Consider the following 18421-nt stretch of genomic DNA (forward strand, 5'->3'; position numbering starts at 1 on the left):
TCTCCACCAGTTGGCACTTTGATCAATATGGCTTTTCTCCTCCTTTGCCTTCCCCATGCAGAGAAGGCAGTAAAGTAGTGAAGAGGGCTCAGCTGCTACTTGGAGAAGCTGGCTTTGAAGAGCAGGCAACAGAGGTGTGACTCAGGCTTATCTAGCTCTTTAGGAAGTAGCTGAACCTCTTTGTTAGGACTTAGTTGGCATTGCTCCTTGTCTTCTCTCCCCATATGGGGAAAGAGACTGGATGTTGGAAAGACTGAACTGTGACTTGAGGTGGTGGATCAATCCCTATTTCAATTGTTTTCTGAGGGAGGGACTTCAGGAAAGAAAGGCTTTTTCCTGAGATGAACTGGCCTAGGACAGCACAGCTGGTTTGCAAGACAGAGATTCCCCACAACAGTTACAGCACAGTGTAAACTCTTCCCTTTGTAGTGCTAGCAAATATTCACAGGATCCCATTTTAGAATAAATAAACTGTTACTTCTTAACAAATACCCTTATGTAAACTAGCTAATTTTTTAAAAAGGGTGTAACTGTAATAAGTCAACTGTAACAGGTCAACATGAACAATATGTAATATAGGAGATTATCACATGCCAAATCCATGCCAGGATAGACACGGATTGTAACCTTCACCTATAGATCTTATTGCACTGCCCTGTGCCCAGGCAGTAGGCATCCCATATTCAACTGGGGCTTCTCCCGCAGCTTTTCAAGAATAGGGGCAATGCAATAAGATCCCAGCGTGGGTTTGATGTGTGACAATCATCATAGGCTTGGATCCCAAAACACTGCCTTCTGTGAACAGAACATTGGTGAATTGGCTTTTGATTCAGAAGAGGATCCCTCTGACAGAAAAGGAAGACATAGATACTGGCAATATCTCCTACCCTGTAGCCTCCCTACACTGTTCCACCATTTTGTGGAGACACAAGGGACTGCAGAGAAATGGGGAAATTAGCAAAAGGGGCAACTCCACTATCATCAATGGAGGTAAACTTGAGCTTGAAGGAATAGGCTTCAATCTAAGATCTGCCTATGGGTGGAGTGGCCCGATTCTGACTTTCCCATTCTCTGCTCTTCCCACCATTGTCCAGAGGTTCTGAAAATGCCCTCACCATTTGAATGGGGCAGGTTGAGGAGGACTCAATACTTTCTGTAAGGTTAAAAATGTTGCTGAACTTGAAAATAAAAAGTACTGGATTACATTTCTTAGAGTATGTGTTTAATTAAAAGTTACCTCACTGCTTTTGCTTATATAACTAACTCACCTGTTTAAAGTTTCAATGATGCCAAAGAAAAATCAACACCAATAGAAGTTGCACTCTTGAGACAGGAGTGTAGTGTGTGATGCAGTAAAATGAGGGCATTGCCTGAAATAGGACTTCTCAGATGAATTTTTCCTTCAGTCCACAAATATCTTGCATTGTAGATAGTAAGATTCTGGAAATCATCCACACTTGTAACTGTTACACTGCTGTTTTGTATTTTCTTGATAATTTTGCCTGCCTCTTTTCTTTGGATTACTAATCTGTATTTCTAAATGTTCAATTTAAAATTAAGTTGTTGTAATACTAGAAATTATAGGAAATTATAAGCAATATACAACACTGTTTAATGTTGTTATGGTACTGAATGGATTACTTCAACAAAAATATTGCCTCATATGGGTGGGATGGGGAAAAGGGCGAAGAAGCATGGTGATTTCTGACAGCAATGAACTGTTTTGCCTGATGAGTCAAGTGAATATGTATGGGGCACCATGAACAGGTAGCTATACCAGAATAAATAGTACTGTTTTAGATGTGCTTTTTAAAAAAAATAATGGAACTCTTCAAAAATGACAGCCTAAGCATAACAAGAGATTTTAAAAACACATTCTAGTTTTTATCTTTAATAATGCATTTGAGTATTAAAAGGTGATGCCAGATTAGATTGGAAATGTCTGATACAGTGATCACATTCTTAAGACAGGAACATGTGAAGTTTAAAGGGCGGGGGGAAACAAATCCTCATTGACTGCTTACAGCTAATGTTTTTTGTTTTGTTTTGGTTTTTTTTTTTAACTCATCCATTTTCAAAATACACATATGTAATGCAAGTAATGTAGGCTTAAGCAGCTGCTATCTACAACCAGATTAGTTTTCAGGGAGTTTATTACAGTCACTAAAAAGGGTCTTCTCTCTTTCTTGCTCTCATTCTCCCCCCCCCCAAAAAAAACACCCCCTCCCTCTCTCTCTCTCTCTCTCTCTCTCTATATATATATATATATATATATCTTCCACCAAAGCACTGCTGTAGTCACAGAGAACACATCATACCCATTATCTAAAATAGGAGGGATACAGCAAGGAAGCCCCACTGGGAAGGAAATATAACTATCTCGGCCATAAACTACTTAGTAATTGAAAATGTTAACATTAGCAGGAATATTGGTACTTACTGTGCCCGGATCTCTGTCTGTTCCCGTAGTAACCAAGAAATGCACAGACATGCCCGTTCAGACACAGAAGCAAGAACAGAAATAAAAAAGGGGGGAAAATTAGAACACAAGCCGCGAACAGTTTTAAAATGGCTTTTATTTATATAAGTCATTGCACATTCCTAATACAGTGATTTCCTGAAAATTACATTTTTGTAAACATGATTTACAGTTTTAACCATACACAAAGCCTAGTTCTTTCCATGACAGAATAAATTACTTTTCTTTCTTCAAAAAATTATTCAAGTGCAATTTTGCCCAGTATTTCAAGGTGTCCTAAACAAACCTACAAAACAGATGTAATGCTTGAAACTTTTCATTTCAAAACATTCACCTCAAATTTGACTCCATTTGCCCACCCTTCACCCACTCCCTTTCCTTTAAAGATTACTTTGTTTAATAATAATAATATTAATAATAATAAGGGGGAAACAAAGAAAGAAAATTACCCACTTATTCTGTCTCAACAAGTTTCCACAATATTGTGCAGGCCACTGAGGTTACAACTAAGCATCTGTTTGGGTGCCACAATGCCCTGCATTTCATAAAAGCAGGAGATCCTTAGTGATCTCCAGGCACAAATACTGAAAACCTTCAAGCTGAACTTTTGCTTCAGTGATCGTATAAATGCAGAACTATTTAATGTTTGGCAATCAGTTTGTTCTTGGTTTTCATCCTACACAGCTCTCACTTTCTTTTAGTGATGCCTGCAATTTGCAGCAACGTGCCAAGTATTCATTTGACAAGAGTCCTAATCAGGCTTTCCATGCCTCTCACCTCTGTGGTGGTCTGCATCATGGTGCTTCTTGTCATCTTTTATTGCCAAGTGAGACTGCCCACCCAGAGCACTTGAGAGGGCAAGAAGGCCAGCGCTGCTCCCAAGTGGAGGGATTCCTGGAGGCTGAAGTCCGGATGGGTGTGGGGTTAGAGGCACTGGAGGTCCATGGCCATGCGAGAGGTGCTGAGCTTGCAACTGTTGTTGCTGTTATTTGTGGAGCCATTTCCAGGTAGGAGCAGCCCACGCAGCAGAGAGTTTTGAAGGAAGGAGAGAAAAGAAGGAGGACTGGTTAGCCAAGTGAACTCAAGACTACTTCCTGTTTCAAAGCCTATCCCCTTTCCAACCTGCTCCAGCTAATCACCCCATACTAGATTTTACAACTGCTCGAATATTTCCTCAGATATTGATCCTCTTTTGTATTACAGGACTAAGCCATGTAATTTAATCTACAGCCCGACTAACAGGAGATTTGTGCCGTCTAGACTCGTAAAGACATCTGGCACCTCTCCAAATCCACCTCTATATTAACAGAATTAGTGTAAACTCAAAGACTGCTGGCCCATATCTCCCTCCCCCTCCAAAAAAAAAAAAAAAGCTTATTTTCACAACTGCTTTGAGTAAAGATAGAAACAATGACTTGGAAGGCTGTGTCTAAAGTAAGGAACTGCAGTAACATCCATTAGAAATATTTCTCATACTCAGTGGTCAACTCTAAGCCCATACTTTACAAGTTCATTTTGGCACCTAGCATTTATAAATTCTCCTTCTTTTCCTTTCTTAAATGTGTGCCCCACATGAGCACTGCCAGAACACAAACAGATGGCAGACCTGATGAAAATGTTACTTTGCTTATTATTACTTCCCAAGAAGCTATATTTGAGATTGACTTCACAATGGCCATCTTTGCAGGACATGGTAAGCCAAAATTCAAAATATTGATTATAAATGAAGCAACACGCTAGTGCATTGCTGCCCAATTGCTCCCATTTGGCTCCTCCTGCAAGTAGAAGTGGCATACAAGTAAAATAAGCCAGAGTCCTAATCCACAGCTTGTTCTTAGTTTATGACTGTCTGAGGAGAGAAAACACAGAGCTTCTGCTCGCAGGTCACAACAAATCTACTTTAACTACACAACAAATGCAACTATGCATTAGCAATAAACCAGAATTATTTAGAATGATTACACCATGCTTGTTATGCTATGTGAACACATTCAGTTTCAAATCTGACTGACTGTATAAATGATAAGGTGGTAGATCGTATCTACCTTTAACCCCACCCGAGAATGAGATTAAGATGGGCTGCAATAACCCATGTGACTGATTCCAAACATAAGTGCAAAGGCAGTCATTAAGCTGCAAGTTTCAGTCCTTTACACATATAATCAGATATGTAAATCACACTGACTTTCATGAAACATACTCCCAGGGAAATACATATGGCATTAAAACCTAAACCTTAGATCTTGGCTACCTAAAAGTCCCATCAAATCCTCCTCATTTATTTCTTCCAAAATTTAACCAAATTGCTTACATTAGTACTTTCTATTTTCATGACTTCAGACAAATTGCAAATCCCATGAGATAATACAACAACAAGGTTCTGTATTAAACCCAGCTTTTCATGGTACAACCACACCAGTTTCAGCTATCATGTCTGTTACAGATTAGCATTTTTGAATGATATTGTTTCTTTTAAGAATGGTTAGAACAGCCTGTTCTATGTCTAAACAGGAACATAGTTTTTAAAGGAAACAAGAATTTGGGGGGACATAAGGGGAAAACAGAAACTTGTTTCCCCTGCAGGTACTTAAAGAAAGTCAGATAAACATCTCTACTTTTCAAGTTAAAATTGGCCACCTGCTATCAATAAAATTCTAGAAACAAGTTGTTTGGACAGGCAGTGAAATATAGTACATAGCAATTTGGAGAGAGCTAAATTTAAAATCTGTCTCAGTTACAATCTCATTAGGTAGCTCTGAGCAAGTCATGAACTCAGCTGTATTTCCTATAATTAAAAAAACTAACCCAACCCACAAAGTTATTAAGATGGTATAAAGGATTTCATATTCACAATGCAAATTTTCTATGTAAGAATCCTTTCATTGCATGACTGTTCTAACAGACCCATCATACTACATATTGGATATATTAGAAGCACCTCTTTTAATACAGACATAATTATTAAGATAGTCCGCTCTACAGGATTGTTGCCATTTAAGTTTTTATTTTGTTTCATTTTCATCATGACTATTCCACTCAGGTGTTCTTTACCTGTGCTCTGCCCCTCTTCATGCCAACACTCAGGAAAAAACAAAACAGTGGCTCACTCAAAACAAGTACAGCAACTTTTCATGTTATTTCCCCAGCAGCCCATTTTAACACTGAAAATGCTTTTTCCAATATTGATTTGCAGTACCTTTACAGAAAGTCATACAGCAAAAATACTACATGCTTTCCATTTTAAGTAATTAAAACAAACTGAAGAATGGATAGTCTAACTTGTATCCATGACAGGGATGGTGGGTGAGTTGCAAAGAATGTAGGACAGGGGTGGGTTGTGTGGCTATGTGGAAAAGCTCTGTCCCCAGAACCACACCTCCCACACATTTTGACTGTGTGTATAGGAGCTCTGTGTGTACACCTGTATGGTTATCAAACATGTATGGAAACACCATAACTGGGCCAATGTCCATCTTGCATGGAGGACCTTTGTTAACATCAGTACCCACAAAAAGCCCAAAGTAGAGATAGTGGAGAACTTGAATGACTGATTATTAGCAGTAGGGGCAGGAATATCCCACAGTACATGACAACCCTCCCCATGTTTGACCATTTTTTCAATGTATGGGGAAAGGTTATCTGTCACTCTCTCTTCTCTACATAAAAAATACAGGCACTTCCCATGACATACAGTGTGCCCTTGTTTTATGCGGGGGATCTGTTCCGAACCCTCCCACGTCAAACGAAAAACGAGTACGCTCGAGCCCCATTGCAAGTAATGGGGCTTGTGCTTGTGGCGGCGCGCACACACCATTGTTTCTTCTGGCACATAGCACTGGAAGAAGCAGCACTGCTTTTAGCATATACTGAAAGCAGTGTATAATGCACCCGCGTTTGATGCTGTTCAACAGATAAATCTGCTGTGGACAGCTGAAAAGTTTAATCATGAAATTAACTGTGCAAAATCACTATTACTTTTATTGCTGATTACTTGTTGATGTTTTGCAGCCCAGTGTAGTACTGGGCAAAGCATCAGTATCTACATCATTTTCCAAAGGAGTCCTTGTGCCAACTGGTGCCAACAATTAGTTGGCACAGGGCTGAGAAAGCTTCTAGAATCCATTTCAGTGTGACAGAAAGAGTTGTATTATAAAGTAGTTATTTATAAAAGCAAAAAAAGTGCTTTCCACTTGAAGATAGACAATAGGGCTCTTGACTTCAGTGCTTCATCTGAATGTACTTCTAGTTGTCTTCAACAGTTGTCTCCCACCCTTCATGGAATACTAGATATGGTAGGAAGCCTCTAATTAAGTTTCTCACTTTATCCAAACCAGAAAACTATCGTTCTCAGCTTCAGAACACTGTCATGGATAAAAAATGTGTTTTAAAATCATGGCCTATTATGAAGGTGGTTGACTGTAGTTTCCTGATCTGGATTAAATAGGAGGCTATTTAATTAAAGACTTCCCAGCTTACCAAGTGTACAAAACATCATGGTCGAAATAGAAGAGACAAAGGCAAAAGTCTAATTTTCATAGACAAAAACATTATTGTTTAAACCAGTGCAACATTTTTTATATTAAACATTTCTTTATTCATAGTGCTCCTCTCTATAAAAATCTTTTTGGAGCATGTTCAAAAGAAGTTACAATACTGCTTTTTTAAATACCAACTTTCAACCCACAGAAAGTTAATTGAAAGACTGCATTCTTAAATACGCAAAAGAAATATGTACTATATGTTCTTAATTTTTGGCGCAAATGGGAGTCTGCATGGAAAGAACTGTCCAACAGATATTTGTTGCAAACGATATTTGAAGGGTTTTCTTTGCAGAAATTGAGGCTTTCACCCTCTTCTCTGAATTCCAGAGTAAACCACATTGGAATTTTGAGGTTTGAATACTTAGGTATAATTGTACAGCATTTAAGAGATTTAGAAAACTAAAGTTCTACTTATCTCAAATGTTCTTTATCACATAAAGATGGGATAAACTCTCCACCCTCAATTGGTACCCAAGGCCACAATCAAATGTTCATCTTCTGTCTTTAACTGTGATATGAATGAGCCTTTTGCACAAGGAAGCTGAAAAATCCGGGTCTTTGGACTAAGATGTGTGTTTCATTTAGAGCAAGAAACTATGTTCAACAGCTTCAGAAAAAGTGGGAGGTTGAAGCATAACTTGAAAGTTATTTTCATAACTTCCTTTTTCCAAACCCATAAAGCATAGTTATGGATTCAGGCACAATGTGATACTATAGTTAATTGGAACATTTTCTTGTTTACCAGCTCATGCAGAAGGGCTGAAGATGCTGCATGTGTTCATAATAAACCATAATATGTCCATCCAAAATGTGGTCATTGTCTTCTTTTTATAGCTGTTCAGACATTATATGATCATGCCGAATCCATAGATGCTTTATGCAAAAATGTTGTCTTTGGAATGAAACTCCTTAATTCCTTACTAGTGTTTGTGCTGGCTAGGACTTGTGGGAGCTGTAGGCCAAAAACATCTAGAAGCCCTGAGTTGCTTACCCAACAAAAGTCAATTGCTAATAGAGAAGACCCACTGAACATGCTGCATTTACATACACTGTATCTTACAGTTCAGAAACTGATTCAAAGATTCCTGTTCTAATTGGGACTACCAATTGGATTTATGTCACTAGCATTAATTGCATTTACTAACATAAAAAGAATTATCATAAGCAGCAATACAGGCTGGAACATATGTTCACTCCAAATGAATAGATGGATTATAAGGCTCTCCTATCCTATGTATAAATCCCTGGATCACACTGGCATGTCTATGCACACAAATATTGTGTGTTTGCTTCCATATCTACACATGTTGCTCAGTCTGAGTTACATGAAAGTTTAAAAATTCATAGTTGCCACTTCTGTCTCTCCCTCTGCGTGGTGGGATGAAGTATATCCTCAAAAGGTGACTGTCCTATAAGCACTTCTAGCTGTTCAAACTATTATGATAATAAATTTAAGAAGTTCTGACACATTCTCATGAACTTACATTGCTATCAGGAATAGAGTATCTGATATGAACAAGTCATGAACCAGAAAATAATAATAAAAGACTGATAATAGAACCAATTATGTAGGTACAAAAAGTCCTCAAAACTTGTCATCCAAACCCCAAAGGTCATCTCTTTATACTGTGTGAAACAAGCACACTGGGAGAAAGTCTCAGTACTACCAATGTTCATTACAGACTATATGTGCGTACCTTCGCCCCCCTTAACTCATGGATCTCAGATCTGCGACCTTGGAAATCCATGGAGGAGCAACCTCCACTATTTTTAATGGAGGACACCCCATTCAAGCCTATGGGGCTTGAATATGCATGAGCCTCCACTTTTGCCGGGGGGGGGGGGATCTTGAATGGTTCCCCTGCAAAAACACAGGGCCAACTGTATATGTGTCTTCAAGTTGCCATTAATTTCATTAGGATTTACTCAGGCATGGAATACTCAGATGATTTATCAGTTTCTTGTACCTTATTACTTCTTTTTGTTTTTAAGACTGAAAACAGAATTCATTAAGAGGCAAATGTGGAGGGATACTGGAGGGTACACTGTGCTGGGCCACATTATTTGTAAATCTAGCTCCACTCTCTCTACTGCTATTTTGTATCCAAATGTATGTCATCCAATAAAAGGTATATTAAAAACTAGGTACCATTTCCCTCCTCATTTTTCAAGGACATTAAAAGATGTACATAGACTAGCACTGCTACAGTGATAACACTTACAAGCTGTTATGTTCTGTGCTATATTTCATGATTATTACAGTTGCTTCCTACTTTTTGACTTTCTCTTACACACATACATTTTCACTGATGGCATCCTTCTTTAATGGTAAACATGCAGCACTAGACTAACCTAGAGGAAACCAGTGTATGTGAACTCTGCTTTGCTGTGTCATGATTTGCCAGAAAAAGAAAGAACACAAGGCATTTATGTCACGCTGGGTAGAACAAAAGGCACTCTGTTAGCAAAAAGCAATAGATCATCTGTTGGGACTTTTCTTTCTGTCTTTTTTAAAGTTTGGAGGTGGTTCTACAACTTGTTCAGGTGATAATAATGCAGAATGTCTACAGTGCAGGTTCAGTTCTGTGTGGATTCTGAAGCAAAACCATGACTCTGAGGAACTAAAATATTCCATCCTGGTGCCTGAGGGTTAAAACAATAAATTAGTATTAATAGGATTTTTTAAATCATACAACAGCCTACATTTATATTGTACCCAACTAGAGGCCAACCATATTTGTGGAGGGGGGATATAAATAGGATAGCAAACAGGGATGACAATTCCACCTCCTAATATATACTTTCCCCTTATCTGTAGGCCCACAGTTACAGGTAAAGTAAGAGTTGGTGTGCAGACTTGCTCTTCTAAATATTGCTCCTTGACTACAATATTGAGAGACAGAGAAGGAGCAAAGGCAATCCAAGGAAGCAAACCAATGTGTGAATAATATCTCCTTTTATATCAAACTTGCCAGTTGAATTTGCTTGTGTGGCCTTTACATTACATATCAAGAGTCCAGTTTTTGCAAGGATGTCCAAAGAAAAACATCAGCATGCTTCAAAGCCTAGCCTACTAAAGAAAAAAAAAAGTGGGAAGAAGGCCCATGCACCATGGCTATGTCTGTCTCTATGCCTGCAGTCACTCACAGACACAAGACAGAGTTGAAAGAAGCTCAGTTCTTTGGGCTGAAATTAAAAATTGGTTAGAAAGTTAAACATTCATAACTAAAGTAATACAATGTTTGCTTTTCATTGCTCTGGAATGTTTTCCAGTGTAGGCTAAGGCTTAAATCTTCAGGGGATTTTTCTTAAAGTTCACTTGTGTGGGAAAAAGGAAGTGGGGAGGAGGAAAACCAAGGAGGAAACCTGCACTTTGTATACACAGTAAAGTATGTTTAGCAAACTGGATTTACAACATTTACAATAACCAATGCAAGTGAACTTTCTTAAGTGTCAGAACAGGGAACAGAAACACAGCAGCATCGCAATCTGAAAACAACATTAGGAAAGTTTGGGAATAAAAACTGAGAGGAATTCTGGAGCTTTTTAGCAGAACTTAAGAATCACACTCATCTGCTGTTGCTCTTTTTACCACTTCTCCCAAGCAAAATTCTGTGAAGTGCGTGATTTTGTGTCCAAAAGACTAACTTTCAAAACTCTAACTTTTCATTGGCTAAATAAATTTATTTTATCTTTGTTTTTGGGATCCTGCTGAAGTATTTCAGCACTTAGGAAGATATGTGGTTGGCTGTCTGTTTCTGCATTCTTATCACCCATTATCAGGCAGCTTTATTTGTAATAGCATAAATTTAGTTTCATATTTAAATGTGGTGGGAGGGGAGAGCATTGGATTTGATTTTTTTTTTTTAATAAAAACGCATGATGAGGCTCGGGTCTTTTACACTTGAGACATCTGGTCTCCCAAACTATTTCAGTCAGCATCTTTCCCCTATGTCTCAGCCAGCAGAACATTCAACAAATACACTAAGGCTTAAGCCTTCTGTCCCATATATCCCCTGGCAGGCACCTGATGTTATTTTGCCTTCCTCCACAGCCCCATTGTCTTTAAAACAACAACATTCAAACCTCAGACAGCATTTGACATTAAATGCCAACTGCTGCTGAGGATTCCAAAGATCATGAGAGGCAAAAACTAAGCAGTTGTAGCTTTACGTCTTTGCTTTCACTTCTCTTTGCATCCACATTTCTATTTTGCAACAAAACATGCATCCCAGTTATTTATAGGCTTTCTAAAGATTAACTGCATGCTCATAATAAACCCTCAAGAGGTTAACCTCATCCTCTTAAGCTTCACACACTACAATCTCAGAGATAGCTGGCAACCACTGCCAAGAAGAGGAAAAATAATCCAGCATCGTGCTAATCCTTTAGTCAATCACCTCATGCAATGATGGAAAGCCCTTTGGAGGCCGACAACTCAATCTGTCTCACAAGTACTGTCAGTCCAAGAGATACATTTCACAGAACCATTAGCAGCACACCTCAAAGGGGGGAGGGGGGAACCTGACACCTCTCAAGTATCAAATTCTTTTTGAAGATGCTAAACTGAAAGGCTCTCACAGACTGCCTAGTTCTTGTAAGTACTGTGAACCACACTTAGAAAGGCTTTTGCTTTTTTATTTTTTTTAAACAGTCTAACAATCTGCACCAACCTTATATGGTGATTTTATTGGCAACCAGTGTGGTCCAATTACAACTGTCATTCAAATTTCTTGGCATGCACAACTTTTAATTTTCCAGCCTGTTGCTTAACCATCTTCTTCCTTCTCCAATCCCTTCAAATTCTACCAAGATAATCCACTTAAACCCTTCATGCCATAATCTAGATTCTCTCCACTCAGAGCAAAATCTACCACCATGCGCAAACCTAAGACAAACAGAAGGGGACCACATGAAAGCATTTAAGTGCTTAGATTGCCAGGTCACTACTTCACTTAATTTTTTCCTTTAAAAGTAGTTAATTGGAGACATTTGTATTCCCATCAAAGATGAACAGAACTGTCTGCGTAAAGAGTGGGATGTGCATATTCTGTCCTGTCTACTCCTCGCTACTTGTTCCCACGTATACCACTTTCAGTTCTCCTTCCATGGCAATAACTACCAAGTTGCATAACTCTACAAACTGTACAATCTGAATAGAACCAATATGTTGAGACAAATGTCTTTTCATGTATTCTGTTTGGCAGAAATATCTCCTTTTGTTGCTCTTCTTCTCCCCACCATCAAATATCTATTTGCTCTCTACATTGTACGTACTTACCATCCTGAGCTAGTTTGCTTTATTTCAAAACATGTCTATCTTTCAACAACCTCATTTTTGCTAATTGGAGGCTTATCCACCCTGTAAACATACACACACACATACACACACACTCTCCTCTTGCCCCCTAATTCATGTGCCAAGTGAAAACAAAAATTCAGCCTTCCCTCCATAGTTAGTCATTCTCAATTAACAGGGCAAAGGAAAAATTTAGAAACAATTATTTGGCATCACTGTGTCATGCCATGAAGCACAGCTCTGTAACAACAATAAAGTTAACTCTCATTGGGAAGTACCAAGAATGCAGATTCTGCTTGATGTTCAAGCTCAGCTATTAGGGATCTGCATAACCTTCCTCCTCCAATACAATTTTTCTCCTCCACCCTCTCCTTTGCCCCTACTTTCAGGGAACAGAAATATCTTTTAGCAGTGTTAAGCCACTGGCTACTTGATTGTGTTTCCAGTGCTGGAGAATGCACCAGCCTATTTGCATTTTAAAAAGAAGTCTTTCACAACCTTTCACTCTCACAATAGACGTCTAAACCGATAAATTGCTATTTCTTTTATTAGCCTGAAAGACACTGCAGTTTAAGAGCATGGCCCCCGCAATTGTTCTTTACACTAAGTTGGGTCCCTGAACAATACTGACAGCTGCTATCAAACTGGGCTGCAGCTTACTTTCTGTGCAGCTGCTGCTTGTAGGAACAGACAGGCTCCTGATGCCTCCTCCCCTCTGGGGAGACAGACTGACACAGTGCATGTTCAATGAAGAGGAGCAAAGGTCCACTGAATTGTCAGCCCAATTTTATGCTACTCCAATTTTCCAGTGTGCACACAATCCCTTTCAAACAAATCAAGCATATGTCAGAGCATGAAACTTATTGTGCAGCGTAAGATAATTATTGATATATACAAATGTGCAGACAGAGAAAAAGAGAGAATCTCTTATTGGACCAACTTAGTGGAAATGTTTTTTTTAAAAGAAAGAAAGAAAGAAAGAAAGAAGCAGCAGCAGTAGTAGTGAGCTTTGCAGCGCACAAGATTATTCTTCAGGCTATAATAGAATTGTCAAATCAGCTGTGCCTGAAGTTCAGATGAGGGAGAAAGGCTAGACTGTGGTAGTTTGGGTTAGACAGGATTGTATGTAGCATTTATGAACACTCAATGAAAACTGAAGTATATTTCTACTGGCAAGTGACATGTCAATTCCTCAAGTACTTTATGGCTACAATCCTCTATAAACTTGCTATGGAATAAACCCTAGAAAATGAGGACATTTCCATCTGAGTAAATTTACACAGGGTTGCACTGGATGAGGCAAAAACAGCACCTATGTAAAAGCTGTCCTTAATGAAACAATTACAGGCTTTCAGATTGCAACTTGCTTATGAAAGCTAATGGCCTATATCCAATTGCTAGTCCCAAGTAAAACAGCCTCACTGAATCAATTGCTGAATGGTAAGTCAACCATTCTGTAAAGATGACTGATTCAATGGGTCTTCTCCAGTTGAGACTAGCAATTAGATTTAGGTCAATGAATGGCAGTCTGATTCTTTTAAAAATATACCATTAAGTAGGGAGGGGGAGAGGCAGCAATACAGGGCAGCTTACAAAAGAATAAGTCAGAGCATTGTTCTTTGGGGTCAGGCCTGCACCCTCCCAAGGAAGAGGGAATACTTTGGAGCAAATATAAACCCAGCCAGATATGTCGTAAAAGCATCATGGTCCAGTTGGAAAGTTCTTCCTTTTAAAGAAAATCAATTGCCACTGTTTCATTTCTGCTTAATAGCACTGTAGATATAGCTGTGATTTCTTCTCAAATTATGCCCATTATCCAGAGGTGTTTGGGAAATGAACAAATAGACCAGGTGAGCTTTTGAGCAGAACTTTCATGTCAAGAATCTGTCAGACAAGTGAGGGTTACAAAGACAGCAGGCAAACAGAGACTTAATTACTATTTTTAAAGTACTTGATTGGAGGGAGAAGGGAAAGAAACAAGGACCTGGTTTGAAAGGAGGAGATGTTTATGCAGAGCTAATCTGTCAAGTGTAATAAAGCAGCTTGAATAAAATTTAAGCTGAAAATCCACTGACACTCCTCATTGCAGGGAGGAATAGCTATTAAAAGGAAATGAAGGTCACCCTCCCAGTTTATTTCACCTAATTGACTGCCAATAGCTTACCACAGGCAAAGCAACAGCAGATCTACAATTGAGGAACTGATAAAAGGAGAGTTTTCAAGCTGAGGCTCATTCTTTTAATCCTCCCTCGCTCTTATGGGGCTTTTTTTCCATCTCCAGTTGGGATGTAATTTTAAGCACAGATGGATTAACTGGTCCCATTGTCTGTAGACGTCATTGGACTATGGCACTGTTAATCCATACAGCAGCATGTCTAATTATCATTACAAAGTGTCTGAGGGAACTATAAAGACCAGCAGGGCATCTTCTCACAAGCAATTAACATAAATTGATAAATGAATAATTTGAATCTGCTCAAGGCACTTGCATATGAATAAAATCAGAAGGAAGAGAAGCACTTCTTGTTTCAGCTCCTTTTGCTTATTCTGGAAGGACAAGAAACCCAAGCAATTGTACTTGGGCACAGAAACAGGACTTGGGAATTGAATTCAGCAGAGAGAACACAGACCTCATGAAGTTCAGTAGTGCAAAACAAATTAGTTACCTGGGATTGACAATCACTCACAACCACACACTATGACAGTATGACAGATCACAGTCAACTATAGATTAGCATGACCTGAACAAGCAACCCTACTCTGGGCTTTGCACTTTTCCTCCTCCCTTCATGTAGTCAGAAGGAGTTTCCTCCTCCCTTCATGTAGTCAGAAGGAGTTTGGAAACATTCATTTCTGCTTAGACATAGTTTTCTCTGTTTGCCCTGATTTAGAACTGTAATTAAGATTGACTGGTTATTTTAAAGATCCTGGTTTCAATAACTATGGGTTGAAATTAAGCACAGTTAATATTAACCACAGTTTATTGGTCCAGCAGACATGATCTACTGTGATTAAGCAGATCCCAAAACTTCACAGCCACTCCTTTCAGCTAAGCAAAGCAAACAAATGTCCTCAACTCCTTCAGAGAGTTGTACCAAAAGAGGGGAGAAAGGAGGCCACCAGGCCATCAAAGGACTCAAATGCAATGAAATAATTTGTTAATCTCAGGGACTGTATTTCAATTTCATCAGCCTTTGCTTTGGCAACCAACTAACTACCAAACTCCAAGGTACAGAGCAGAACAAAGCCAGAAGCTTTTTAAAAAATAAGCAAACAAGCAAATTAAATAAAGATATGAATATGCAGTCCTAATCAGGCAATATCACTTTACAAAATGTGCTTTCAGTAATTCTACCAATTTGAAAGTTACACAGGTACCAAGAAAAATGCTGTTTACGAATTAGCCTTAATTATCAAAAGCAGTTATTACATATCAAACATTAACACATTAAAAGTACCAAAGCAATAAGAAAGGAAAGCTGGTTATACACACTGTAGGAGGTAGACCTGGAAGGCCACGTACCCCGATGATGGCATTCAGCTCAGCCATGGTCACTTGTTTGGCACGTTCTACAGCTTGAGCCACTTGCTGTTGATGCTGGAAAAACAAACATGACATTTGTACTATTGTAACAAGGATGTTTTAACATATGAAAGGAGTATTTCCAAGCTGCAAACTAGTTCTCCATGTAGAAGAGGACATTACAGTAGGGCCTTCCCTTATGTGGGGGATCCATTCCGGATCCCCCCGTGTAAAGGGAATGCTGCATATGCTCAAGCCCCATTCAAAAGAATTGGGCTTGTGCCCATGGCACAGCACACATGGCTTTCAACGCATGCTGAAAACCACATAAGTTGCACCTGCATATGATGTGGATGTACTGTAAAGTGCACTCTTTTTTTACTTGGGGATCCATTCTGGACCCCCCCCCCCCTACATAAACCAAAAAACAAGTATGCTCAAAACCCATTACAATTAATGGGGCTTGTGATTGTGGCAGCACACGGTACCCACAGGTGTGAGTGCCATTGTTTCTTCCGGCGCATAGCACCAGAAGAAGCAGCGTATAATGCGCCCACATATGACGCGGGTGCACTGTACTTGCCATTTGACAGTCACAAATCCTTGGCTTAAAAAATATTACAACTTTTCTACAAGTGAATGTATCTGATATATATTATCTCTTATAATCTCTATAAAGATCAACATACTGTTGTATTTTGACACAGAGGTTGGGTTTTTATGCCATGGAAAGCCAAAATTTAGAGGAACAAATATTATACCCAATTGTTCCCATTTGCAACAAGAGTGGCTAAATGAATAGCATACTTTCAGTTCTTGGCTTGCTTGCTGTAATGTACAGAACTAGCAGGAGCCAGCCCTTCAGTCTGTTCCTTTCCCAAAAGCCCAAAGAAATAAGCCAGAGCTTCTTCTTTGCATATTTCTGGTTTACAAATTCTATGATGGTGTTTTCCTAAATACTAAAATTCCCATCAGATTTATGACATATATTTTCAGAGTAATTAACAAAATAAGATCTCATTCTAGAAACTGGTTCTCCAGCAAAGTTAGTATTGTAGAACAACTGAAGTGCCAGCTCAGTGACACATACTTCGGCACCATAATGATATCCAACTCTAACCAGGATTAATGGTTAAGCAGAACAGTGACGGCCACAAACACCACATTTCTACCCACAAATGTGGTAGAGCAGAACTGTGCTAATCCAGCCTCTGAAGTATCAAGTTTTTAAAATAGCAGAATCCTACAGGCCAGATACATGGTAATATGAATTTTTCATGAAACAGAAGTTCAACAATAATCACCACAATATTGTGTCTCCATCAAAGTCACACATCAACATAGTAGCAGGGTTCTTATTTTTTTAATTGCATTTGATTTATCTAGGAATCATACTTTACAAATGCCACTCAAAAGTTTTAGAAAGCTGCTATTAAATGCCAGCATTTTTATTTACATAGAATTTAACAAATGGCTAGACTAGCAGCTGCCAAGCTAGCACTGGCATTAAAAAAAAATCTTGATAATCTTTTTAAGTCTGCTTCCCTCTGTGTTGGAAACAATAATTTTGTGGTTGAGCTATTTCACCAGTTATACAGTTGGTGTATCCCATCTCATCTGCTAGACCAAATTAACCGGGGGCCTGCATACTTTAGCTACAACAGATGTTCCTCGCTCTTGTGAATTTTAATAAAATTAACATCTTTAAAAATTAACCAATTTACAAACAAAGATGCAACATAATTTCACTTTAAACAGCTGAACATTTGTACTTACTTCTTGAGACAAAAATGGGATGACTTGTGCACAGATTGTATTCAATCTCTTGGCAATTTCTGTCTATAGAGAAAAGTAAATATTTGGATTAAAACATGCCATTCTCTTAGTTAATTTATATAATCATGTAAAATACAATTGTTATAAAAAATTAAAGCAGCCCAACATTATATACAATTTCTAAAGTGTTGTATGGTTAATCAGAACAGGGTTCAGTCTGCTGAACAACATCTGTTATGTCTCCAGCACCTCATCTCCTCATGTATTAGGGCACAAATCTATTCTTTGTTAAGTAGCTCATTAGCAAGTAAAGCATTGGTTAAAATCCAGCATGAACTAAAGACTTTTAGATTGACAAATCTATTGATTTTCATGTGACTAGGTCATTATATGAAATCATTTGTCACAAAGGTATGTTTTTTAAAAAGGTATCTTTTTAAATTGCAATACAGGTTGAAAGAACAAATGAATCTTTTAGATAAATTAAAGAAAAACATGCCAGTAGAAAGCATCCTTAAAATAAATGCTTTTCTAGACTGGTACACTTAGAGTGAAGACATGCCCCCCACTAAGTTCTTAGCCACAGAACAAAGTTACATTGTTATTTCTGTCTCTAGGAAATTGGATTCATGTCCTGGAAGACAGTAAACCAAACTTAATTCAAATTCAGGGTTTATTTAAACTACGTTGTATATTATGTCTGAACTTTACCAGAATTAATTTTGGATCAGTTATAAACAGGTTCATAATCCAAGAAAATTGTGAGCGCTAGCCTTCTCAACCCACTTTTGTATGCCTCAAGC

At 38.5% G+C, this 18421-nt stretch overlaps 1 protein-coding gene across 3 annotated transcripts in view; it reads right to left on the reverse strand.

Moving 5' to 3' along the window:
* The window catches only part of LOC121922684 (transducin-like enhancer protein 1), an 89256-nt gene that overhangs the window by 44585 nt on the left and 26250 nt on the right, over window positions 1-18421 (reverse strand). For 2 of the 3 annotated variants that reach the window (XM_042452394.1, XM_042452393.1), the window contains exons 5-8: window positions 17619-17681; window positions 15813-15917; window positions 3257-3461; window positions 2441-2457 (exon numbers count right to left, since the gene is read on the reverse strand). In XM_042452394.1, coding sequence (XP_042308328.1) covers window positions 2441-2457; window positions 3257-3461; window positions 15813-15917; window positions 17619-17681 — 390 coding nt within the window. The remainder of the gene's footprint in view (window positions 1-2440; window positions 2458-3256; window positions 3462-15812; window positions 15918-17618; window positions 17682-18421) is intronic. The other variant, XM_042452395.1, reaches the window with a different exon arrangement.

This window comes from Sceloporus undulatus, chromosome 2 (assembly GCF_019175285.1).
Source record: "Sceloporus undulatus isolate JIND9_A2432 ecotype Alabama chromosome 2, SceUnd_v1.1, whole genome shotgun sequence".
NCBI classification, from domain to species: domain Eukaryota; kingdom Metazoa; phylum Chordata; class Lepidosauria; order Squamata; family Phrynosomatidae; genus Sceloporus; species Sceloporus undulatus.